The sequence below is a fragment of the Nyctibius grandis genome, chromosome 3 (genome assembly GCF_013368605.1).
Source record: "Nyctibius grandis isolate bNycGra1 chromosome 3, bNycGra1.pri, whole genome shotgun sequence".
Lineage (NCBI taxonomy): Eukaryota > Metazoa > Chordata > Aves > Nyctibiiformes > Nyctibiidae > Nyctibius > Nyctibius grandis.
Window position 1 is genome coordinate 97,267,860 of NC_090660.1, and position 27,807 is coordinate 97,295,666.

General features: G+C 37.3%; 1 protein-coding gene across 6 annotated transcripts in view; it reads right to left on the reverse strand.

The window, feature by feature from the left end:
* VPS13B (vacuolar protein sorting 13 homolog B) overlaps positions 1-27,807 on the reverse strand; it is a 506,220-nt gene that overhangs the window by 158,892 nt on the left and 319,521 nt on the right. For all 6 annotated transcript variants that reach the window (XM_068395717.1, XM_068395718.1, XM_068395719.1 and 3 more), the window contains 3 exons: positions 18,594-18,797; positions 9,361-9,487; positions 7,171-7,314 (listed from right to left, as the gene is read on the reverse strand). In XM_068395717.1, the coding sequence (XP_068251818.1) occupies positions 7,171-7,314; positions 9,361-9,487; positions 18,594-18,797 (475 nt within the window). The remainder of the gene's footprint in view (positions 1-7,170; positions 7,315-9,360; positions 9,488-18,593; positions 18,798-27,807) is intronic.

Sequence of the window (27,807 nt, forward strand, 5' to 3'; positions counted from 1 at the left end):
CAAAGTTAAGATGAACAAAGCAAAGCTTCTGACTGACATGCTTTGCCCTTCCTCAGAATCCACAAAGAGATATCTATCAGATTACCTTCTATGATAAAATGGCTGGATCTGTGGACAGGGGTAGAGCAGTGGATGTCATTTACCTCAACTTTGGCAAGGCTTTTAACACTTCAACAACATTCCTGGTTAACTGGAGAAGTTCCAGCTGACTGGAAATCAGCAAATGTAACTCCCATCTACAAGAAGGGCCGGAAGGAGGATCCAGGGAACTATAGGCCTGTCAGCCTGACCTCGGTGCCAGGCAAGGTGATGGAACAGATCATCCTGAGTGCCATTACACGGCACATGCAGGACAATCGGGGCATCGGGGCCAGCCAACATGGATTCATGAAAGGCAGGTCCTGCTCGACCAACCTGGTCTCCTTCTATGACCAAGTGACCCGCTTAGTAGATGAAGGCAGGGCTGTGGATGTAGTCTGTCTAGACTTCAGTAAGGCATTCGACACTGTCTCCCACAGCATCCTCCTAGACAAACTAGCTGCCCGGGGCTTGGATGGGTGGACTCTTAAATGGGTTAAAAACTGGCTCGATGGCCGAGCCCAAGGAGTGGTGGTGAATGGGGCAAAGTCCAACTGGCGGCCGGTCACTAGCGGTGTTCTCCAGGGCTCAGTTCTGGGGCCGGTGCTGTTCAATATCTTTATAGATGATCTAGACGTAGGGATTGAGTGCACCCTCAGCAAATTTGCAGATGACACCAAGCTGGGTGGCAGTGTCGATCTGCTGGAGGGTAGGAAGGCCCTACAGAGGGATCTGGATATGTTAGATAGATGGGCCGAGACCAACGGCATGAGGTTCAACAAGAACAAGTGCCGGGTCTTACACTTCGGCCACAACAACCCCATGCAGCGCTACAGGCTGGGGGAAGAGTGGTTAGAAAGCGGCCCGGCAGAAAGAGACCTGGGGGTGCTGATCGACAGCCGGCAACATGAGCCAGCAGTGTGCCCAGGTGGCCAAGAAGGCCAATGGCATCCGGGCCTCTATTAGGAATAGTGTAGCCAGCCGGTCTAGGGAAGTGATTGTCCCTCTCTACTCGGCACTGGTGAGGCCGCATCTTGAATACTGTGTCCACTTCTGGGCCCCGCACTTCAAGAAAGACGCTGAGGTGTTGGAGCAAGTCCAGAGGAGGGCGACCAAGCTGGTGAAGGGTCTGGAGGGTCTGACCTATGAGGAACGGCTGAGGGAGCTGGGGTTGTTTAGCCTGGAGAAGAGGAGGCTCCGAGGTGACCTTATTGCAGTCTACAACTACCTGAAGGGAGGTTGTAGTGAAGTGGGAGTCGGCCTCTTCTCCTGGGCAACTAGCGACAGGACAAGAGGACACAGCCTCAAGCTTCGCCAGGGGAGGTTCAGGTTGGACATTAGGAAGAATTTCTTTTCAGAAAGGGTTATTAGACATTGGAATGGGCTGCCCAGGGAGGTGGTGGAGTCATCATCTCTGGATGCGTTTAAGAAAAGACTGGACATGGCACTTAGTGCCATGGTCTAGTTGACAGGGTGGTGTCAGGGCAACGGTTGGACTCGATGATCCCAGAGGTCTCTTCCAACCCGGTTGATTCTGTGATTCTGTGATTCTGTGATTCTTGTATCCAAGTTTGGACATTACAGTCTGGATGGGTGAACTACCAGATGGATAAAACACTAGTTGAATGATTGAGCCTGCAGGTTTCAACACAGTCGAGATTAGTATCTTAATTAGTAATAACAGGAGAGCCTAAAGGAAAGCCAAGCAAATACATTCAGTGCCTTAAGTCACTGTCATACAAAATTCCATTCATAATCTGAGTTCCAATCTAACTTTCCTCTTGTCTCCCAATCCTTGTGCTCAAAAGTCCCTTCAGACCTTAAATTTCCCTAAACCTTTTCACTAAATCTGAACAATGATTCTGTGTATTCTATATTCTGGATTGTTTTTTCTTTAAAAAGACTAAATCTCTACTAGCAATGCAGAATTTTCAAGCAATGCAGAATTTTCAATCATCAGCTGGACACCTTCAGAAACAAGAATTTTTTGCAACTTTCAGTAGTCCATGGCCAGATCTGTAAAAAATCAAATGCATTGCTAGGAGTTCTTTCTATATTTCATCTGCAATGTCTTTAAAGACACTGTGGCAACAATACATAAAAAAACCGTGGAGAATACATAAAAAAAAGGTGGACAGCAGGATGACCATGAGCCAGCAGTGTGCCCTTGTGGTCAAGAAGGACAATGGCATCCTGGGGTGTATTAGAAGGGGTGTGGTTAGTAGGTCAAGAGAGGTTCTCCTCCCCCTCTACTCTGCCCTGGTGAGGCCGCATCTGGAATATTGTGTCCAGTTCTGGGCCCCTCAGTTCAAGAAGGACAGCGAACTGCTAGAGAGAGTCCAGCGCAGAGCCATGAAGATGATTAAGGGGGTGGAACATCTCCCTTATGAGGAGAGGCTGAGGGAGCTGGGTCTCTTTAGCTTGGAGAAGAGGAGACTGAGGGGGGACCTCATTAATGTTTATAAATATGTAAAGGGCAAGTGTCAAGAGGATGGAGCCAGGCTCTTCTCAGTGACATCCCTTGACAGGACAAGGGGCAATGGGTGCAAGCTGGAGCACAGGAGGTTCCGCATAAATATGAGGAAAAACTTCTTTACGGTGAGGGTGACCGAACACTGGCACAGGCTGCCCAGAGAGGTTGTGGAGTCTCCTTCTCTGGAGACATTCAAAACCCGCCTGGACGTGTTCCTGTGTGATATGGTCTAGGTAATCCTGCTCCGGCAGGGGGATTGGACTAGATGATCTTTCAAGGTCCCTTCCAATCCCTAACATTCTGTGATTCTGTGATTCTGTAATTTACCATTCTTATTATCTTCCTACTTTTAGGCAACTCTTTGAATCCTAAAGCTTCTGTTACAGTTAATTTCTCAGTATTGAAGTACACTTCTTGACAGATACTCAAAAAAATCTTTGACAAGAAAGTATCTCAATCTTTTAATTATTCTAGCAGAAAAAAAAGGACAATCAATAAAATCAATTTCATTTATGGTCAGTTATCTCAAGAAATTCAAGGCATTCTTTTATCCCCTTTCCTATTCAGAGAATGCTTGTGTGCATTGTTTTTACATACTTTTGCTTATTGTGTGTTTGCTCATTCATGCATGAGTCCCTGAAGAGAAGCACTGTAAGTGCACAGGTTCTGAATACCCTTGAAAATAACTGAACAAGTACTTAATGCAAACAGTTTGACGGTGTAAATTCATGTACAAATACCAAAATAATGTTTATTCAAAAATGTTCTATTCCTTTCAACGTCAAAAAAAAATCACCGCCATGCTATCTTGGGGCAGGTTTGGAAGACAGGTTTTATACATTCTGATTTGCAAATGCAAACTTTCTTGGTTTCTCCATTTCATTTTGTACTTTCCCATGGGGAATATAGTTTTTTCTGTTTCTTCCTATTCTTCGGTAAATCATGCTTAAGCATCTAATAGAAATATTGGTGAAAATCCTCAAATGCTATGAACCAGAAGCTCTAAATCTGCAAAAGAAATAGGCACTGTGGGGAAAAAGCCATCCTAAAGCTATTTTTGATGAATCGTCTTGCTGAATAAGACTGTGTAAAATGCAAATGCAAGAGGAACACTGCAGCAGGAGAAACAGAGCACAAGTTCTGTGTATCACTATAACCTGCATAACAGCCTAGGTAACTTGCAACAGTTTAGGAAAGCCTTTGGAGGATGGATAACTTCAGCTCAATTTTTCTTTTAAAGTATCAGGCAGAACACATCCAAAGACGTTTGAGGAACTGGCTAGTGCCACTGCTGCAATTATCTTTATCATACATGAAAGGACATGTTGTCTGGGAGAGTCTTTGATATCTGGAAAACAGTAAATGTCATGCCCATCTTCAAAAAGAGCAAGGAGGAGGATCCAGGGAACCACTTGATAGTCAGTCTCATTGTAGTCCCTGGGAAGATGACAGAACACATTTTCACAGAAGCCAATTCCAGGCACTTGAAGGACAAAAAAGTTTTTGGGAACAAACACCATGTATTTACCAAAAGGCAAATCATGCCTTACCACAATTTGATTGTGTCCTATGATGAGATGATTGATTCTGTGGATAGAGCACTGGATGCCATTTGCTTTGACCTTAGCAAAGTCTGGACAGAGTCTTCTACAGCAGACTTGTATCCAAACTGCTATGTGTGACCTGAATGGGTGGACTACAAGGTAGGTAAAAACAACACTGGACCACTAAAATCAGAGACTAATGGCCACTGTTCCAAAGTGTAGCTGAACTCTAGTTACAGAATGATATTCCTCAAGCTTTGATCATTTTTAATGTCTTTAATAAAGACCTTGGCAATGATACAAAACATACCCAAAGAAAGTTCACAAAGACACCAAACTGGTGGGAGTTGTTGATACACTGAGGGGTAGGGCTGCCATTCAGAGGGACACTGACAAAATGGGGGAAAGGTTTAACAGAAACCTCATGAAGGTCAAAGGTAAATGCAAAGTCCTGCACCTGAGGTGGAAAAATCCCCAATCAAATACAGGCTGGAGGCCAACTGCTACAGAGCAGCTTTGCAGAAAAGAACCCAAGGGTCCTGGTGGACAACAAATTGAACATGTGATAGCAGCATGCCCCTGTAGTGTTGAAGGCTAAACACTTACTGGGCAGCCAGGAGATGAGAGGTGAGATGATTTCCTTTTATTAGGTACTTGTGAGTCCACATCTAGAGTACTGTCTCTAGCTTTGAGCTCAACAGCAGAAGAAGATTGATGAACCTGAGTAGGCCGAGTGTTAATAGGTTAAAGTACAGGATTTATGAGGAGAGGGTGAGAGAGATAGGTTTGTTCAGATGGAAAAAGAGAAGGCTAAGGATGGTGGTGGGGTATCAAATTGCTGTTTCCTGTTACCTAAAGCAGGGTTATGAAGAAGATGAAGTCAGACTGTTCTTGGAGATATATAGTGAAATGTTGAGAGGCAATGGTTAAAAGTTGTATCAAGCAAAATTCTGAATGGATATAAAGACAAAAATTTGCCAGAGCGAGGGTAGTTAAGCACAGGACAATTACCCAGAGGGGCAGTGCAACCTCCTTCCTTGGAGATAAAGAAAGATTTGACTGAACAATGCACTGAAAAGTCTGATCTAGCTTTGACATTAATGCTCTTTTGAGCAAAAGAATGGTCTCCAGAGACATCTTCCATCCTAAATCATTTTCATTCTTGCAATGAAATAATTAGCAGGTGTGTAGTATGAATAGCTGTGTGCAGGCTCCAGACTTCATTCATTGAGATGAAAACAGCAGCATACAATCAGTGTATTATATTTCTCTCTGCTGACTAAAGGAGAAACATAAAGATAATAATAAATGTGCATATATTAGAGGCTGGGGTGGCTTCATATAGGCACATGAGACTACAGAACACTGAAGAAAGAACTGGACAAAAAGTAACTAACTATTGGATTTTACACTTTGAGTAAATCAAGATACAGTTCTACAACTTATTAAAGAGAACGCAAACACCACCTTGAACCAGAAATATTCCCATTACTCATTACAGGAGATCTCAATAATGCAAGGGAGATATCAATGAAGAACAAATAAGCATCTTGGGATGCAGACAACAAAATCTTTCTGAAATTCTGTAGCAAATTGGTTTTAAGTTTGTACAGTCCACATTAGTCATGCAGCACTTCTGCACAGTGCCAATTCAAAATTAAAATTCTTGGCAGCCATTCAAATCTTCTTATTCTATCCATTCTGCTGACAATGGGAAAACAGTGCTCCACAAATTATTTATTGAAGATATTCCCATATATACTTATTTATAATGTTCATCTCCAAAAGAGGCCCTGTGTCTGCAAAGTATCCAAGGAAAAAAAAAAGATACACTACATTTCTTTTCTAATTCTTTTGTGTTTCAACATGGTAATGAAACAATGCCCTTAATTTCCCTCTATCCTTGGGAAAGGATAAAGGAGGGGGGGTGATATGATGCCTAGATTAGCAGATACAAATGACTTCTGGGGTTTTGACAGGGTGAGGAGAGAGGAATATAAGTAGTTTGGCTGCTCTAGAGCATTCCTTGCTTCCACCCAGACTCACACGCATGCTGAATTTGTGGGATTTAGGAAAGGAAGGAGAAGAGTTTCTTCAGGTCTCCCATTAGCTAGATTCTTGGAAAGGAATAGTGGATTGTGTCTTGCCCTTTAACTCTCTCCCTGACTCTTGGTTCTTATTTGTGAAGATTTCCCAATGGGTCCAACAGCCACTCCAGTGGATTTAGTGCCTTGTAACATATTAACTTCTACCATCTTTAAAAGATGCTGTCAGCCCGACTAGATTCCTGGTTTTGAAGATAAGAAATATGTATTTTTTCTTAGGGCAAAGTTTTCACTTGTTTTTCTCCTGTCTTTTTTGTATCAGCCCAGAAGTTTAATAATTTAAACTTACAAGTCTGTCATAGTTAGTGACTGGCCTTGAACACAAACTGAGGTATCAACTTCCAGAAATAAAGAAGAATGACACATTCAAAAGATGGTTGCTGAACACTGTAAGATTCCAGAAAAATGGAGAGATTAATTGTTCAGAAGATGAAGGACCCTTTATGATGTATCCATCACCATTCTTACTGAAGCAGTATAAGAATATTCAGAGGTAGATTGAATCTTAGGTACTTGAGTGAAGACAGTTAACGTGCGTAGTGGTTACTAGGCACAGAGAAAATTTTACGGTTTACTGGCTTTAGTGAAGCACAGTGTAGTATGTGAACTCAGAAGAAGATGCCAAAGCTTCAATAAAAGTTAAAGTTAAATGCCAAACAACTTCACCAACCTACTTGGGTTTGTTTATTTATTTATTTTAGTTATTCCTTCATCGCTTACATAAAGTAATTCTCCTTGTACATAAGATGTTGCAGAATCACCTTAGTCTAATTTACAGAATAACATTCTTTTAAAATAGCACTCATTCTATTGTTAGAGCAATGTTAGAATGTACTTTAAAGCTGACCAAACAAGCAATAACAAAATACGTATTTCATTTACCTATATATTTTTGTCTAGATGATGGAAATACCTGATCAGAGCTACAGTACTATAAAAAAAACCAGCTGCAAAACAGGGAAAAACCTACCTCAGTGGTGCTACTGGAAGGTTCCAGTCCAACCATATTGGCTTGTACCAGCTGCTGAAGAAGTTGTACTTGAGCCACACTGAGGAAGAAATCCAGGTTTGTTGTCACATTCACCTCCAAAGAATGACCACACACCAAAACTTCCTGTGGAGAAATTAAGGGAAAATACTAGATGATAGCTACCAGGGAAATAATTTTCAGCTTCTATATAACTGTATTGCGATTCTCTGCCATAGTCAATGCTTCAGCACTGTATATAGTATTAATTTGGTCATTTTAGGAGAAAGTGGTGTCTCAGGCTTCTAAACAAGGATGTGGCTTATTCTTTGCTTTGCTTTCAACAGCATAACTATTAAGACAAATTTTGCAAGAAAAGCATCTCATGTGTGAGGTCTTGTTTCCATCTCTTGGTAGTATCAGACACTGGACTGCCAGATTTTGTTTTTTATTTCCTTGGCAATGACCACAATTCTCCTTTTCTTCCAAGAAAAGGATGTACTCTTCTTTTTTTTTTTTTTTTTTAACAAACACTGCTTGATTTATAACGAAATCATATGTTGGAACTCACTGATAACCAACCTAATTGATTTCTCTTTGCCTGTAGACCATTGTTAATACCTTGGCAAAGCTAGCTGGATGGCCACTCTTTTATTGGTGTTATTTAGCACAAAAAAAAAGCTCTTCACCGCTGTTGGCAAGTGATAAAGAGATGAAAAACAGAACCAATACGGAAGGGTTGCTTAATAAGTATAAGTACTGCCCCTTCTCATGAGAAGGTTGCTCAGTGTTCAAGCTCTTCATAATTTAAACTAGAACTCTCCCTTCATCAGTGAAGGTCATATCCAGGGAACAGATAACAAGAAGAATGTATGTACAGAAAACACTGAAATTCTTGAACAAAAGAATTAGTAAAGCTCAGAGATTTTTTTTGTTGAATAACTTCTATGCATGCTAGCCACTCCCTAAACTTTCTATTTCTTTTTTATATTAAATAATTTTCCATCTGCCCTTGTGATGACCCTTTACGCAAAATACGAAGCTGTCAATTTTTTCTTTCTATACCCATTAGCTGTTATTTTCCAATAATATACACCTATTGCATGTTGCAATACACATCTAATACCCTTTATGCTCCTGTACCAGTTTTGCTCTTCCCAGGAGGTAGCTGTTACGAGAAATACTCCTTGTGAGCTGACAAAAACTTTCTGATATTTCCTCTACATAAAATGTTTTAAATTCTTGGGCTATAAACTAATGCCAAAAAATGAGCCAATACCTTTTGTGGGTAACGTGCTTCACACACTAATCATTAACAAGTTGACCCACAGACCGGTAAAAGTGATTGTTAAATCTGGAGTACCTTGAAGTACCCACAGTAATGGTTGGGGAGCAGATGCTTTGTGGAAATCTATAGGCTTGAAAATCTGGCTCAGTTCAGCTCAACTTTCTTCTTATAGATAGCGTATAGATTGCATTTTCAGGCTTCTTTATGAGAAGCTTGTGAATACAATGCTTTGTAATGTTCATAGAGTCATAGAACGGTTTGAGTTGGAAGGGACCTTAAAGATCATCTAGTTCCAACCCCCCTGCCACAGGCAGGGACACCTTCCACTAGACCAGGTTGCTCAAAGCCTCATCCAATCTGGCCTTGAACACTGCCAGGGAGGGGGCAGCCACAGCTTCTCTGGGCAACCTGTTCCAGTGTCTCACCACCCTCACAGGAAAGAATTTCTTCCTAATATCTAATCTAGATCTCCCCTCTTTCAGTTTATAACCATGACCCCTCATCCTATCACTACATGCCCTTGTAAAAAGTCCCTCTCCAGCTTTCTTGTAGGCCCCCTTCAGTACAGTGGTTGTACTATAGCACCTCTTTTCAACACCTTTCCACCACAAATCTTTTAAAAATATTGCTGGAAATCATTAAAGGATTCCCATTTTCTGAATTGCAAACAGGCTTATCTGCCTCCGCCAGGATGCCTTTAATATCAAATGCTATACACAAATTCTTTCTCCAGCACAGAAAGAACATTTGAGCCAGTGAGTAAAATTTTTTTTTTTTTTTTTTTTTTTAGTTGGTGATCTCTGTATGTGAAAACACACCTGGACACGTAAAATGGTGGAATGGTAAAATATTAAGATTATCCACATATTAAAATTCATGCTATTTCTGTTCACATTTTTACTAACCTCTGGGTGTAAATTCTCTGCTGCATCAATTTTCGTAAAAATAATTGCAGGAGCTGCAGTTATTCGAACTGTGAAATCTGTTAAAATTGGAGTTAAAATTGCTCTCCTTTCCTGATGTCGTCGTATGCTAAAAAAAAAAAAAAATTAAAAAAAAAAAAGAAAAGAAAAGATGAAGTTACATTATAAATTGTTGAGGGGCAAAACCTTCTCATTCTTCTTTACATCCAGCATGTAGCAGAAAACTCCTTCAATAGTAGTTTGGCATTTGATTGCTACCTCGATAAGCATTAAATATCATCATTATAAATCATGTTAATTCCAATCTTGAAGGCAGACTTCTACCTCCATTTCACAGAAAAAGTATGTCTAAACATTTGACTCTTCAACCCACCTCCAGGCAGACAAGTTTGACATTTGACATTGCTTCTTCTACTGTTTAATGAACTATACAAAATCATTTGAACAAAGATACAAACTTTATTATCAGTGTTTTTCAAACTTGCCTGTGGATGCCCTACACTTTAAGAACAGCTGTCCTGAAGCCTGCATAATATTTGAATTCATGCATTAAAACTCTGGTGAAAAAATTCTGCACACAACAACATAATTGATACAAAAATCAAAGACATGAAAAATTAAACTAGCAAACCCCATGAAACTCTAGGTCTCGCACATTAAATTTATAGTAACTATTGCCCAAGATGTTTTAAATGCCTTGAAAATGGAGGGATGTCGGTCTTCCTCCACTGCTTCTGTCACTGGTTGTTCTTAGTTGGTACCTTTTCATCTAAATATTAACCTTTGCTTGCCAAGAATATTTGTACCATTCAACTTGATAATTACCTTTGTTTTCTAGCTGGGTGTTAGTTTTTTTTTTTGCTTTAACCAAATACTACGCCTAGAGGCACAACTCTGTTATAGATGGATCACTAATAGCTTATGACAACACATTCTAAATAGCCAGAATCTTCTGGGTCAGGTCAAATAAACTATTGCCACAAAATGCCATATGAGAGCCTCTGATCAGGGGAAAAGAAAAAATGTAATGAGATCAAGATGGTGTTCAGCCCCTAAAAGAGGATACAGTCCAAATTCTTGGGAGAACCCTTCCATCAAGACAGTTTTTTGATAATTCTTTTTACCTATCATCATTTATAGAAATGCTATATACCTGCATTTCACCAAGGAGAACTCTAAAAATCATCAAAATGTTATTGGTCCAAGGTAAGTTTTCCTATGCTTACAAAACAGTAAATTATCAACTGTGAAACAATGCAAGTTAAAAGCATACACTAAATATCTATCACTATATAAAAGATCGAACTGCACTGTCATATAGAATAAGAAAATAGATTTATGCAGAACTCTTCAGATATATCTGCATGCCAGTTAGGTATCCCTGTACTACTTTTAATCTCCCCATCTCCAGTAATGGAAACACAGGAGTTCGGACATAAGCATAAATCACACAGGTGAGCCAGACACATGAACTATGCAATTAGACAATTAGTCCTTAAGATCAGTTAGAGTTATCCATGCTGATGTCATTAAACGATATGGTTATGTGCCTGTCTATGCAGAAATTTCTGGACTGCATGTAGAATAGGTAATTAAATCTCTTGATTAAGAACAGGTATCGATATACATAGTCTAGTAAAGGTAATGGTTCTGAAATGGATTCTGTTGAAAAGTAAACAATCTCAAATGTTGATGGTTTGTAGGCCAAGAGTTAGGCCAAAAAAAAATTAAACAGATTTCATAACGTGACTGTAATTCAGTCAAGTTCAAAAGGTTCAAAATCCATAGATGACAATTTAATTCTTAGACTATTTTGATTTTCATGCTTCAAATTCTACTAACAATTTGCCTAAGCATCCTCAAAACATGTAGAAAGCATGGCGATCTGAAAGGGAATATAAACTGTCAGATGTGGGTAGGCCTAAAAGCTTTTAAATTTATTTAGGGCAACAGTATACAGAAGTTAACAGAAGATGCTACAGAGCACAGAGACAGTATTTACTGAGCACAAGTCTAATAAAATTTTTGCTTCAAATGACCTTCACAAACTTTGCTTCAAATGACCTTCACTAAGCAGGCTGTGCACTACCATAAGTAGTATGCAGTATGCTTAAGAGCAAGCCAATTAGTGAGTGTGATAAAACTATCACCTTACATTAAAAGCTTTAACATTTTTGTCAGCTGTAGCTCTGCTGGTCTCTAATGATAGTTTTTAAAGCAAGATTAGTCTAATTAGACCCCCAGATTAGAAAGCAGACTCATTAGTGGTTAGTGTACATCTTCAACTGAGAAAATGGTCTTAGATTTTGCCAGTTCTAAAATGCTCTCTCCCTGCCATCACCTTCATTTTAAATTTAAACCAGATGGCTTTCTACCCAATTCCTATTTCCCCTTCACAATAGGATGAGAAAGAAATGCCTTTCTTTTTAAGGAAAATGAAAGAGCTAAGTAGTAGAACAATTCCATGAAAGAACACAGAGCCATACATTAGAAAACTTCCACTTGAAGGGGCATAAAACTGCTAGTGAGTATGATTTCAATATATGAAACAGAGCTATAAAAGCAAGTTATTTGTTGAACCCCAACTGTCTCTCTTCAATCATTGTTCAAATTATTTTTCAGCTCATACATATTCCCATTTCTTAATTTTCAAATGTTATTCTAGCAGATCCCCAGTACACTGCATTTTAAATTACTTTTTTTGGTAATATAGATTGATAGCTAAGGTTTTTAATTTTTATTTTCATTTAAAATCATCCTTACGTGGTATCCTTGTCCTGATCTACTTAGTAGTTTCCACATTTCTAGTTGGTGAATTTCAAGTTGAGCCAAATCAAGTATTAGCAAAGTAATTGTAAGTACAAACAGAAGGCAAACAGAGCACAGTAAATAATGAAGGGAGAGGATATGAGAAAGAGCACAAAAGGAACAAAGAAACAAATTCCAGTTTGAATTATTAAGTCTTCCACACTGCACCTAAGTGCACCATTAACTTAACACAGGTGTACGCCACATGAGCTTATGAAAAAACTTGATTGTGAAGAGCGTAATGATGGCTCTATGTCTGCAGCACATTCATTCCATGGTTCATTTATGCATCTGTTATATATTTGTCTTGGAAAAAAAAGGAAAAGCTAGTGCTTTTAGAGATGTTAAAGCAGTTGATCATCTATGCTTGAAAGTACAGCACATTTGAAAAACCATACGCTAACACAAAGCAACAAGGCAGCAAAGCAGTTGTGATAAGGCCTGGAGGTGTATTGAATTTGGGCTATATCTGCGCGACAACATGAACTCTGGTTATGGACCACGGATCCACATTGTAAAAGCAGAGGACAAAAATGGTCTCTGTCCTCAAAGGCTTACAATTTAAGTATAAGAAAAAACACACCTACACACAGGGAAGTAAAAGGGAACAACAGTACCATAGGTAATGATATCCATACTAGATGATCTTTCGAGGTCCCTTTCAATCCCTAACATTCTGTGATTCTGTGATACAGTGGCAACCTGAAAGCTGTCTTATGAGTTTTCATATTACAGTATAATAGAAACAAATTTTTTGGAAGGATCTGAAAGAAGACATTGCAATAACTTTGTGAACATTCACAGGAAGTGCCTTTATAACATATAGGTTAGCCTAGGAGCGAGCTAGAAAGTGCTTCTTCGAAAATTAAATGCGGCAGCCCTGGTAACTGGTACGATGAGGTCTGATGAGCAGTGAGTGCAGATGTGTCAAAGCAAATGAAAGAAGACACATAAGCAAAGACATATCTAATGATTAATATGACAACAAGTGTTGTGGGAAGAAGAGAGAAAAAAATGTGAATAACAGAATTTTGCAATCAAAGCAATAACATTTGACTACATCAAATCAAATCATCAGTATTCGATTACATCGACTCAGAAACAAATTGAATTTATATGAGGAGGAGGGACTGCCAAAGAGATGATGTTGTACTAATCAAGGAGGTGTGATGATGTGAGACTGGATAAGCTGTGAAAATGCACAATGGACTATAACCTGGCCTTACGTGGAAAAACTAATCAAAACAAACGGAAAATACTGTCCAGTAAGAGCTAAATATAACCTAGATGTGAAACTTGGAAATCACAGAATCATAGAATGGTTTGGGTTGGAAGGGACCTTAAAGATCATCTAGTTCCAACCCCCCTGCCAGAGGCAGGGACACCTTTCCACTAGACTCGGTGGCTCAAAGCCTCATGCAGTCTGGCCTTAAACACTGCCAGGGAGGGGGCATCCACAACTTCTCTGGGCAACCTGTTCCCACCATCCTCACAGTAAAGAATTTCTTCCTAGTATCTAATCTAAATCAACTCTCTTTCATTTTAAAACTGTTACCCCTCATCCTATCACTACATGCTTTTTGTTTGCCTTATTCTTAATTATAATTTTTTTCTTAATAATACCTTACTGAATCTAGAGTTTGATCTTTTATACACTTAAAAAAATACACAGGTCAGGGAGAAACTCATATACATGAATGACAATCAAGAGCTCATTTATGCCACGTAAGTTTACTATCTACAGAGAGATGAGCCCTCACAAAGAATTCTGCAACTTGAAATGGCAAAAAACAAGTATTAGCATGGAATAGGCAATATAATCAAATAGCAGTGTGAAGCATGCAAAACCAAAGATGTTATGTTGGTCAGCATGCCAGCTTAGGACTTACAGAAGAGTTTTCTCCTGCAGGTTTCCCATGTAGTTGTATAAATCAGTTAATCCTTGATCCACAAATGTATTAGGATGTCTAACTACTACTGACATCATCATGCCTCGTACTTCCATCTCTCAGTGAGCAGAACAGTTCACATCTTTTCAGCTCTCTGAGGTGTTGCAAAGACACATTGCAAGAAAGTGAAACAGCATAGCAACATTTTGAGGAATATCTAACGACTGAAAATAGACAACAAACAAAACGTACACCATCCGGCTGTACAGAATGACCATTGTTGTATAATTATGCCTCAGTAAAGCTAATTTTCATCTTACTAAGAATGTCATGCAACATATCATTGCTGTGGACTAATAAAGAAAATAACACACTCCATCTTACTGAGTAAGGCTTTTTACAGTATGAATACAAGCACGACTTCAAGTACAATAAACACAGCAACTCAAATACAGGACTGAATACAAAAGTATTGCATTTTATTCAAAAGATTCACAGGGAATGTCCCTACTTCCCTACACATGGATCTACAGATCACTTTTTTATGGTTTTCCTTATTAGAACTTGGCAAGCTGCACTTCGACTTTCCAAAAAAGCATGAAAATGAAAACTATTCAAAGAAAAATCTGCAGGAAACCTTTCTGAGGATCCTTGCAAAGCAAGAGTGGTATTTTGTTCAGTTTTGTACAACAGATCATTGGCTCCCTGACATACTCAATGAGAGTCACAGAGAGCTGTTCCAGATGGTGGTATGCCAAGGACAAAACTGTAATGCAGTATATTGCCACACTCAATTCATTACCACACAGAGAAGTAATGCTTTTAAGCTCAATTAATTTTTTTTTTTTAAACAGAGTTTATTCAGGCTGCAGGAAGCAGAAGTTGCTGCTGGGAGCTGTAGAAGGATTGCATAGGGACGGGGGCGAGGCCTCAAGAGAGGATATATTTCTTTATTTCCTTCAGGGCTGTTGTTTTTTCCATTGAGAGGAAGGAGAGGGAGGAGGAGATCTGCAAGCTGTAAAAGCAGTGTTCAATCAAGAAAACTTCTTTTGGTTAAGTACTCCCAGTTCCCCACATGCTGTTTGGTAAAGGGAATAAATGTGGACAGGTTTCATTTGTACGTAACCTTATTAGAACTGTCTGACTGTTTCCAGTATTCTTTTTATATATTACACCATTAGGGAGCTTTTTGTAACATCCAGAGTGAAGTATAAACATTTCATAATGGGAAGAGTTATGATCCCTGATCCTCAGTACAGGATAGCATTTGGACGTTTGTTATTCTGAGAGAGAGCATCCACTGTACCAAAGTGCTCCCGTTCCCTCGTTCTTCTTGGGTGACCTGTGGAGGCACAGGAGGCATCACAGCAGCACTTTGTAGTAGCTCCTCTTGAAGAATTTTGCACTAAACTCCTTGAAATAATCAACACTTTGTCTCAAAGCAAGATTGCTTGCTTTCCAAATTACAGTGTAAAAGTTAAAAAAAATTCAAACCCATGAGATATTAACTACTAGAAATATTGAACTTCAGAAAAATTAGTGGGGAAAAAAATGAAGGATTTACTTTCTGTGTAAAGATTGTTAAAGCATTTAAATGATAAATTATGTCAAAAGCTTTCAAATATTTGTTTTTATGATATCCGTAGATCTTATATTTAGAGTGATTTGGTTTTCATGCAAATTTTTAAAACAAGAAGAAAGTTCAACCCAGTAGACTGAATTACAATATAATCTATTTCAGAATTTTCACAACTATTCAATTTATTAAAAAAAATACAGCAGTGCTTTTAGAAATGGGAATGGACAATTAATGGCTGGTATCTATGCTGAAATTTTATGTAAAGTAACTGTACGAAATACTTGGATATAGGCTGGATTCCATACTGCACCACATAGCACCTAAGAATTAAAAAATGAGGGAAATGGATCTCAAAAAAGAATCTTAAAACCCAATGAACCTAATAAAACATAATACTGGGTCTAAATGATAAGTAAAACCAAATAGAAGTATATTAAAACCAAATAAAGAAACTAACCCTAAAATAACTCAGTAAAAATCATTCATTATGTTCCAGGTTAAACACATCTAAGAAACTTAAAGAATTAAAAAAGAAAACGGTATCACAGATAGGTCAAAGAATAAAGCTTCTGTGGCAGTTGCAGGAAATCTTAAGATAAACTTCACCCTGAAAACACTAAGCACCATGTAAAACACCATGCAGCCACCCTCTTGGTGCATGCTGGAAATATCTCAGCGGATGACAGAGTTCAATGCAGGTTCTTCCAGTTCTCAGCACACCACTTCCACAATCACAAAATAAACCCAGATGCAGCAAAACTGACTGCCAACTAAAAAGCAAAAATCCTGAAAAAGAACTGTAGTAAATGTGTAAAATTTTAACCCAAAAGGACAAGAAAACACTCATACCAACTTGCTCTTTAAACAAACGCAAGCTGGAATTAAAATACAGTATTGCATACCAGAAAGGAAAAGCTAATGTATTTAATTACAGCTGATCTAAATTAAAACCCAAGTAGAAAACTCATTCAAAAGCCATTTCAAAACAAATATATTTATTTGTCAAATATATTCTAATAAAATTTTATTTTGGAAGTCTGCTGAGGAAAAGAAGAATGTCCAAGCAGTTATTAAAAAAAAAAAAAAAAAAAAGAGAGAACTCAGATTATGTGTAATAGCTGCTTCCCTTATTCTTATCATAATAGCTTTTCAGGAATCCCACCAAATTTCCTATCCAAATCTATAACCATAAAGCTCAGACCAAAGCATGCTGGCAATATGATTTTAGTCATCAATGGGAAGGAAAAGGAAAGCCAATTCCTCAGTGGCTGTTTTTGCAATGTTAGCTTAACTTGCAAATTGGCCAGAACTCCTTTGAGATTGATGTCATCTTATCTTTCAAGAAATACCAGTGGCCCTGTGTTGTTTTGTGAGAAAGAACTTCATGGGCAACTTGCCCACCATCAAGGCCCAACTAAAAGGTTATACACATTTTTTCAAGGCTAAGAATTTAAAAGAAAAATTGTCTATGGAATTATATTAGTTAAAAAAAAAATTGTTAAAAGACAGGAAAGAACTAGGTGATCTTATACATGAAGAACAGACACTATTACTGTGTTTAAATTTTTATCTGTAATCCTGTCACTCCTTGTGGTTTTATCATTACTTTGGTTAGATCTGCTTTTCCTGCCCTCTATTTTTCAGTGATAAACTGGAATTTATTCTTGATCAGATCTTTTTGCCTGCACGTAATCCTCCAGAGTGAGCTTATTTGCTCTCTTGGTCTTTCATCAGTTCATCACTTACAAAGCTCAGTCTGCGTGCCATCCTCACGTAGCTTCTTCTGCTACAGCTTGCCTCACTTTCAGAAAAATCTGACTCTCCTCTCATCTCCCCTTTTCTGAAAATTAACCAGCAATAGTTCAAATCTTGTCTTTCCATATGATTATGCCTGTTTTTCTATATCACTTTTAGGAACTCACCCTTTGATTCAGGGAGGAATCTTATCTTAGGAACCATAAAATTATGCACGCATATTTAAATATATAAATATTTAAATATATTTAAATTAAAATTGGCTTGGTTTTGCATGAATTAGATATAAAGGACTTTTAAATGAAAATAAATAAATAAACACGTGGGCAAACAGGCATCTTCTAGCAGAAATGCTTCTAAATCCACAAAATGACTTTTGAAAGCTTGCTCTTGGCCATCAGACCTTATTCCTGTAAGTCTGAAAAGAGAACTCTGCCACACAGTCTATAAAAATTCAGTCTTAAACCACCTGTATGAATTTTAAGTATAAAAAAGTATATTAAAACAAAAATAAAAATTTATTATTTTCACAAATTACCAATTAAAACCCCCCTATTTTGTATTTTAAAAGTTCAAAATTTAAAATACCATGCAAGTGTATGCATGCTTTATCTTTCAACTCTGTTTAACTAGAAGGCGGGGCTTTGCATGCACATATCATACAATACACAATAAGGAAGACTCAACAGTTGAAATATCTCATTCTCAAAATTCATCTGGTTTTAGTTACAGAAGTGCAAAAACCAGTTCAGAACCAATAGGAAATGTTCTACTTTACCCTCCTCTAACTTAGAAATGTCTAAGCTGGTTTTACTCAAGCTTTGTAAAAATACAAACAAAAGAAGTTAAAAAAAAATGAAAAATCAAAACCAAAACCTCCCGTTGCTTTTAGACTAAGAAGCTGAAGTCTCAGCCCTGGAGTTATTTTTATGGATATACAGTAAGCCACTCAGAAAAGAGCCTACAATGGAAATGAAGGCACACAATAACTAGACAGTAACTACAGTGTAACAATAATAGTAATATGCACTTCAAATATATAATCCAAAACTCCATGGAAATGTGCTTGCAGCATAAAGCAAAAACAATACAGAATTATTTGATTCAGATATACTGTGAATGATATCTGCAGTGTTTTATGCTTTGTAATTCTAGAAAAGAATAAGTTAAAAAAACCTTCCTACCTACTGGCCATGTTCCATTCAAGTGCTGGATTTTGAGAATTTCTTTCACTCTCTGACAAAACCCCTCCTTTTCCATTTTCCTTCTCTGGTTTCAACTGATTCCAATGAGCAGTACCAACGTTTATAGATTGAAGATCTATTTGATATTGTCTGTCTTCAACCTCTGATCCAGGGTCTCGAAGTATTCCTAGATTCAGTGCTCTCCTGTAACGCCAAAGAGGGGGGAGGAAGGGAAGAGGTCAAAAATCAGACCAATCAGATACTCATTAAGATACAAAATTAAGAAAATTAAGGTATCAATTTTGCCATTCTTCATGACATCTAAGCATTATTTTAAGCCCAGAACTTCAGAAGTATCCAGCTGCCTCTTTCCTATAGAATTCAATGGGAGATAGGCAAATAAATATATTCCGAAGTTTAGTCAGATCCACCAAAGTCGAGACAAGATCAATCCACTGACTTCATTGCACTTTCAATCAGGTCCATATGAGCAGCCTTATGGGGAAGCAGGACTAACTCATATCTACTGAATAGGTAAAGGATGACATATTCAAGACCTCAAAAAAACCAGCTATGTATCAATCAGTAGTACAAACAACTTTATTGCGAGACAATTGTTCCACCGTTGAAACTTATCAAAGAATAAAAATTAAAAACAACATTCCAAGATGATGGAAAAACAATTCAATGTTTTTAACACAGAATTTAAGTGCAGTGCTTTGTTATTAAAAGTCTTCAGACAAGTGAGAAAAAAGCATTTTTGAGTGAACCACATTACTCGTGGCTTCTGCTAAATTCTACTACATTAGATTTTATGAAATATTTCAATCTTGAGCTGAGCTTGGGAAACAGCCATACACAACTTCCACAAAACATTCAAGATCTATTAGATGACTGGAGGCTGCTAAAACCTTTCTGTTTTACCAGTGACCAGTATTAGAGGAGTCTCCTACTACCATTTGTCTTCTGTTAATAAGCTGTAGTAAATCTTCCAAAAAATTATCTTGCCCTTTCTACACTACGAAAAATATAGCTTTATGTGCACTGTTCGTTTGATATTATAATAAAAATGCACAATTGAACTTATCACTGGTTTTCAAAACAAGCCAGTAAAGGGAGAAAGGGGATCTTATCTAAATTTTTTTGCTTTGAATCTATGATCACATCAAATTGTGGTCTATTTTTATTGATTTCATACATCTGAGTTGAAGCTTAAGCTTCGTATTTGCATATGTCATCCAATCTACTGTTCCATTCTAGGTTGTCGTCTTATGCCAGAGTCATTATTTAGTATATAACTACTGTCTCCACAGAGAACTTAAAAATTCTGCAATTTGTTTAATTATTGATGCTAACAATCTAAAAATAAATAAGGATTAAAGCAGCACATCTCAACCTGTGATGCACGCACTGCATGCGATCTGTAAGTATAGGTATGCAACCTACATCAAAGTGCAATCCCAAGGCTGCCCAAATCCAAAGACAATTGAAACTGCTAATACCATTGCCATTGTCACCAATGGAGCATGCTAGCAATTAAGAAAATTACGTAATTAATCGTATCTACCCACATAGGCATGTGAATGGCAGGAAAGATGTTTTGATCAAGTCATTCCTGGTGAGGCAGTGTGATGGCATTGTTCAGTAGCCCTATAACTTTCTTAAATGCTTAGCAGAAATACACTGAAAATCTGTTATGTCAGTAGCGGTATTTCAAAATTAAATGTGGTTTCTTAAAACTCAAGAATGTGTTTGTCAACTTTCCACATAGAGAGATCTAACCACAACAACTGTGTCTTCTATTATTCTTTCTAGGCATTATTTCATCAATATGAATGCAGTTCTGTTTTGTTTGGGTTTTGTTTTTTTGTTTTGTTTTTGCTTTTTTTTTTTCCAAAAACCACAGTAGATGATTGTATGACCCAATGTCTATTTTCATACTTTGTCTAATGCAAGTAAATATTGGAATATATGTTTTGTGAAATATTAATGAAAATTAAGTACTAAATTACATATTTTATGAAATGTGCTCAAGTATATAAAATACAGAATATGACACTAATTTCACCTGCATAATGAATTCTTCTCTCCTGTACTTCACAGTAAAGAATATTTTTCATTCATTCTTTTACAAGCAGCTTGAGAACTTGCATTAAGCTGCACCTAGCACTATATTCCTTAGGCTCCTTCAGCACAACCATGACCGTGTGAACCAAATTCCTAGAACAGAATGTGGCTGTATGCGCCAATCTGAAACTCCCCATTGTGACAATGGCTTTTTTCCCCTCATAAATTTACTTATTTAAATCTAAACCCCAATGAAAGCACTCTTTGGCACACATTTTTTAGGTGCAGCAAAATACGCAGAGTTACTATTCAGACACAAGGTACTAGCGCATTGCATTGCTAGTATAAGATTTGTCCACTGGATCTTTTTTTATTTGATCCAATTAATTTTCTAAAATGTAAAGGACTGGATAATGTTTGCACTGCTTTGGGATATCACAGCCTAATACTTTCATGCTGATATAAAAACTGCATTTTCATTCTGTTCCTACTATTAACAATCTCCTATATATAATACTGAACTCATCCTCTGATCCTTTAGATACCCCTTTGAAAGCCAAGCAAACAAATTGTGTTTCTATAGATTACCCATTTCGAGAAATGCATATTTTATGCTAACACGTAAAATACGAGGATTAGTTATTAATGCCTTGATGTTTCAACTAAGCTGATTATTGCCTTCAGAAAGTACATCCTGCCAGTTTTATACAAGGATCAAAATATAGCCTTTTCCCAAATAAACTATATACATACAGGCATTTCAATAAGCACTCATTTCTGGTTTTCCATATCAACTGTTTTCCTAAGAACACCCCCAATTTATTAGTTGTATTCTTCCTAGAAGGATGAGAATAAGTTAAACTGCAGCAGAATTGGCCTAACCTTAAGAATACATGCTATGTAGGAACTCTGCAGCCTTTTTGATTCTGCAGCTTTCGAAATCCTTGTAGCAGATAAAATCAGGGAAACAGAGTAAGCCAAATTCATGACTTCTCTACCCCTAGCATAAATGCTCTTTTACCAGCTGAAATGTACTGTAGGGGTTATATTTTAATTGCTTCCCCCTTCTGAAAACAACCATCCCATCTGAACCTTTCAGCAGGTGGTGTAGAATACAACAGTTAGTCAATAATACAGTAAGATCATAAGCAACCAGAGACGACCATAAGCTTGTTACAGGAAACACAGCTTTAATGTTTTTCTTTTTAAAATTGATTTAGTCTGGGTGAGGCTTTTTGTATGTTTATATAAGAAACAGCTCATGTTGAACCAGTTACTACACGCTGCTGAACGGGCATAGTTCTGAGACCCACTGTAAAGAAGTTAAATCTATTCACTTATAGCTCATCTGAGACCTACAAAAAGCTAAGCAAGCCAGGAAAATGGCATTTAAAGACTATACACTATGTAATGATTAAGAAATGTTCACAGCCTTTACACATGGCAGTTAATTTTTGTTAGCACTTACAAGATCTCTGTGTGCACTGATTTCCACTTCCAGGTACAGAGATGACAAACCTGTCTTGGATCCAAAGCTTGGATCAATATATACCCTCTACTTTACAGGGGTAAAACCAGTGGCACCTTGTTGGACCTGCATTTAGATACTATGCAAGAGGACCACTTCCTCTTCTGCTTAAGCTTGTAGAGTTCAAGCCCAAATGTAGTCTGAAAGCCCATCACCTATGAATGAGATGTGACTGAACTAGTGTAGAAATCACAGCAATATTTATCAGTGACCTATTCCTCCTTAACTGCCTTTTTCCCAACTTAGTTCAATAAAGATTCCTAACTTATTCTCCTGACAAGGCCATTGAATGTATTATACCAAACAAGGGAAACAAACAAATGTTTCTTAGGGAAACAATGGACCACAGCTCCATTTGGAGCGAGATGCTATAGATGTTAAGAAGGCCACAGAACAAAAACGTAGTAAGCCTAGAGCATCTATGATAACAATACTGGCCTTTGAAAACGTTGAGCTTCTATCAGTAAAACCCCAGAGAGGAATCAGCTTTCCAAAGAAAGGCAACTTTTTTTCTTCTTTTTTCTTTTTTTTTTTTTTAATATTATAGCAAGTAGGTGCTTCTTGGTCACAGGCAAAGAAGCTAACGCTTGAGCCACTGGGAGAGAAACAGAACTTCCCCAACATCACAGAACATATGTAGACATGATCTTAGAACAGGAATAAAAGAAACCCTGTAGTATGAGAGTTCATGATGGAAGACTTGGATTTGCCTAAGTCTGGAGAGATGAAAAACACATACTTGTGAGGAAGGCCGAAAGAAGAATGAGAAGTTAAGGAGAAAAAAAGGAGGGCACAGGAGTGGACAGGATGGAGAAGAAAGATGGGATCAGGGCACTAGTGCTAAAATTAAAGAAAAGCAGCACGTAAGAAATTTCTATTACTGCAAGAAGAGAGGAGGAGACATCCTTATGCAAGAAGGGACGATCCTGACAAATTTCTAAAATTTTGTACATGATCCTGGGTATACATTCTGCCATCCTGAGTGAGCTCTGTATCTTCCCCAAATGGTAACCTCAGCTTTGCTTCCCCACCCTGCCAAATAAGGGATACTTATTTGTGGTTTAACAAACATAGTGTTTTATAACTGCCAGGATATTAGAAACAGTTTATTTTAGTCTGGGTCAGTAGAGCAGGCTCTCAAATGCTGTCAGCGGTAAACTCCAATTCTCACCATTTCTGCCTCTTTTCCCCAGGAACCATGCCACATATGAGTGGCTTTGCTGGCAGCTGCTCCTTTTCCTCTCTCCAGCTCAGCCTCAGAACAACTCAATTACTGCCCCATCTCCACACTTGCTGGCAGCATACTCTGGATTGGACACCAGCACATTTTTATTAAATACAAATATAAACTGAGTACAGTAAGGTTCCTTTGTTTAATGCTTTAGTGATTAGCAAGTGATACTATTTTGCTCATATGTCTATACTCACTTGACTTTTCATTTTAACATTACATTTAATCTTTACAGGAATCTGTTTAACAATGAAAACTACATTCCCCCTGATTAGCTCTTGTGTTGTGTTCTGTACAGCCAGATACATCAGCATTATCTACAGAAGACACTACACGGCGGGTGTCCTGTAAGTCAAAGTGGTTAAGGTACCTGGGTTTATCTTCAATGTGGAAGACATATAAAAAGAAAAAAACAGTGCTAGCTTCATAAGAAAAATAAAAATGACTGATCACTTCTAAACATTTACATAGTGGACATATACACCACATTATTAACACAGAGGAAGAAGTTATTAATTGAATTCTGACTATGTTTTGTAGCCATCGACGGTCATATTTCCAACTCTATAATGATTTGCAGTGTTTATAGCTTTTGTAAATAGACATAAATCAACTTAGAGGTAGATTACTTGTGCAATTAGTATGTTAAAAAATAAAAGACAAGCAGTGACTGAAACATACACAAAAATTTATTTTGATTGTGCTAGACTGCTTCAAACGATTTAGTGAAGCAAAAGTACAAGTATAACACGTAATTTTCCTCTATTTTAAACTAATGTTGGATAAATGTCTGACTTGTGTCTCTTGCAGACTGGTTCCTTTTTTGTTCTGTATACCTACAGATGAGTAGCATGGCGAAGAGAGGAACTGGTATAAGTGTAAAAAGGCTAAAGAAGAGGATGAGACATGAAGTAGCTGTAAAGATCTTTAGATAACACAAGGATAAGCATATTGGAGAAATTATGGAATTCTACTTTCAAGTCATTAAAAAAAAAAAGATGATTCAACTACAGAGTAGTATGCGCTACGACATCATTCAAAACAGGAATGTCAAAGTGCCTGGTGGAAAAAATTCAAAAGACAATTGGATGTACAGAACAAATCATTGACCTCACGATCATCCAGAAGAGATCACCAAATAAAAGACTACTAAGATTTAGCTGAGTGTCATTATGTGTCTTTTAGCCTCCTCAGTGTCAGAGTCTGGAATACATAAGGACATGTTAGATATATGTTTAGAAAACTCAGCCCTGAAAAGGAGTTTGATCTACAGCTATTTCTAGACACTGAGCTTCTAGACACTTAAAGCACAGCACACAATCTACTACTATGAAGATCTCAGTTCCTGGCAAACAGAGAATGACATTAAGAGAAGGTATTCAAAATCTTCAGCAAAGCCATCACACTACTCTTTCTACAACTGTTTCTCTTAATCTCCAAGCTAGGTATTAAACAGTCACATTTGAAACAAATGTAGATGGGATAGATAGAAACACAGACTTATCCCCTCTCTCCACTTCTTGACTTTCCCAGTTGTGCAGCAATAACTCTTCTATGGAAAATAATAATAGTAATAATCAAACTACTTAACTTTTTCCAAAAAATCTTACCAAAACATGCTATTTTCTTTTTATTTATACTTTTAAGTACAGCTTTTTCTTGCCAAGCTGAAGTAGACAGGTCTTCCCTTACAATTACTTTGTAAGCTTTTTCTTAAAAATAGACAACAAAGACAAAAATCACAGTTCTTAAACTGCTCAGAGATGAAAGACTGTAAAATTACAATCACTTTTCTTTTGCCTAACTACTTTGTGTCCTTTACTTGATCAGTCTCATCCACTGCAACTATTGGGTCATACAGATACTTACTTTCATCCAAAACCATTTTAAAAAGGACTGATTTTCTTTGAGCTATCATAATGCAAGAGAAAAGATATTTGGTTTTGAACATACAGAAGAAGAAATCTGGAGAACTGAATTCAATGGTCTATGCCTATTTTGCAGATGTGGCTGATTCCCTCTCAAAAGGAATAGAAGATGCTGTCTCAGTTAGAGCTTGAGGTGACAAATCTAATGAGACGCACAGACATGTAGAAGAGCTAAGTCTGCCAGGTGTTCATACGTTGTGCACAAGAAGGTCTAGGACTAGGGAGACTGCTAGAGACTTCCTTCTCTGCAAGGTTAGAACATGCCAAAGGAAAACAGGAGAGGCAGATTTCATTCCTATTCTCTCTAAACTCACTTATTCTGTGACTCTAAGCAATGAAATTAACCTCTTCAACAGTTTACTCACATATATTATGGGCATAATGCCAAAGTGATGTTGTGAATATAATTAATTAATTGCATAGAAAATATTTTGCGATCATTGGATATACAGTGCTATAAGAATACAAATAAATAAAAATATGTATAAAAATTAACTACTGCATTTTTTTATCAAGATATTATTTATGTACACTATTTATATAACTACTTAAATATTTTTATTTTGAAACCCAGTAGGTACATATTCAGAGGAAAAAATAACAACAGCCCCTCATGCCCATTAATTACAGTGGTGGTGCCAGGTGGGTGCTACTATAATTCCATTTGCTATCCATTTAGGAAGGTCAGATTTTAGTGAACTGGACCACACCAAGGTCAGGATTGGTAGCAGTGCATTGATCATATAAAAGTTACTAAACACATGAAAGGAACTACAGTAGATCACACATCAAACATTTTGGCCCTGTGCTTCCTTCCTCTAGTCCTCTGGGAAGGAAATGCTCTACACATCCTGTGAGGTGACCAGACATTTAAAAGTAGCCCCTTGTTCCAAAGGCTCTGGCAAAGTAACTGCCTGCAAAGAAGCTGAAGAACTTCTGCAGTGCAGTCGTCTTCTACAGTTGTATCATCTGGAACACAATATGAATGATCCTATGACCATAAGGTATGCTATGGTAAACTATAAAGTAATTTCAGTCTCTCTCTCAAAAAAAAAGTGTAAAATGAAACAAAGCTGAAGTTTGCAGCTGCGCATTTAGATGTCATCTGTTTAATTACTTTTGTAATTTTATTGTTTAAATTCCTCAGCAAAAATAACAGCATGAGCAAGTCTGAACTTTTAAAGATCAGTTTTTCATTTTTATACTGTTTAATGTTTAGACAGTTTGAGGAATCTCGTTATAGTTTTGAAGCATTCACCAAAATTCAGGGAGCATAGTATAAATATACAGTTGACAGACTGTATAAATGATAAGTATGCACAATTCCAAAGGAAGGTCTGTATGATATTTCTGGATGCCAAATGTTTTTAGAAAAAAAAAAGTGGAATAGAGTTTCTCTAAATAGAGTCAGTGAGAAGAGAGCTTGAAGGGTTTAAGTGGGTGGAGTAGAAGTCTGGGGTGGGGGTCAGAAAAAAAAGCCAAAATAACTACATAATCCGAAGACTTTTATGCTTTTGTTTCATGGTAGAAATAATTTTATCTCAAAACTTAATGCTGTCTGGCAGTAAAAGTATCTTTAATTTTGATTTTTCAAATATTTCATGTGTACTTGGCTTACCATATAGCTAAGGTAAATCATCTTGTGATTTTCCCATTGCTCTCATCCTGTATTTTACTTTGTTTTAGTTGATTCATCTAGTTTAGTGGTACAATACCTCAGTCTTTTCAGATGTTCTATAAATTCACCTGGAAATACCGAGGATGAGTTTCACTGAACACAGTCTTCATATTTGATGCACAGAATTTCTTTAAATGGTGCAGTACAACCTGGTACAATGGTACAAGCTAGAAGACATACTGTCCAGAGTATGATAAGCTGACATGGGACAGGATTTCTTTTCACTCTTGTGTCAGTGTACCACACTCATACCTGGACATCAATCAAATTTTACACAAAGTAGTACAGAACACTAGAAATAAATACCAGGTTTTCCCTTATACTAAACAATGGGTACTAACACATTTTCAGTACGTGTATATTGTAGTAGATGATGTTTATAGCATAAATAATACAACAAGAAACCACTCTATAACATGAATATTTAGCTTTCCAAGTCAATTCACATTTATCTTCGACACGGATGAAATTAGTTTCTCAAGATGCCACTTGTATTTTCTTTTTCTTTTTTTCAGAATCATTGCATTCATAATAGCAAGCTCGAACTATTTTTAAAATACTGTATATATGATACTGTAAAATACGTCAAAAACAAAGACTTAAAAATTACCTCTAGTTCTCCTTTTCTGAAGTCCTTGCACTGCTTTTTCCATTTAAATATCACTGGGAAACTGTCCTTGTAGAAAACTTATTCCATCTTCATTATGAAATATATTACCTTCCACGTTAAAACGAGTATTTTGTCTTCCTTGAAACCCCATTAAACTATTGTTAATGGCACT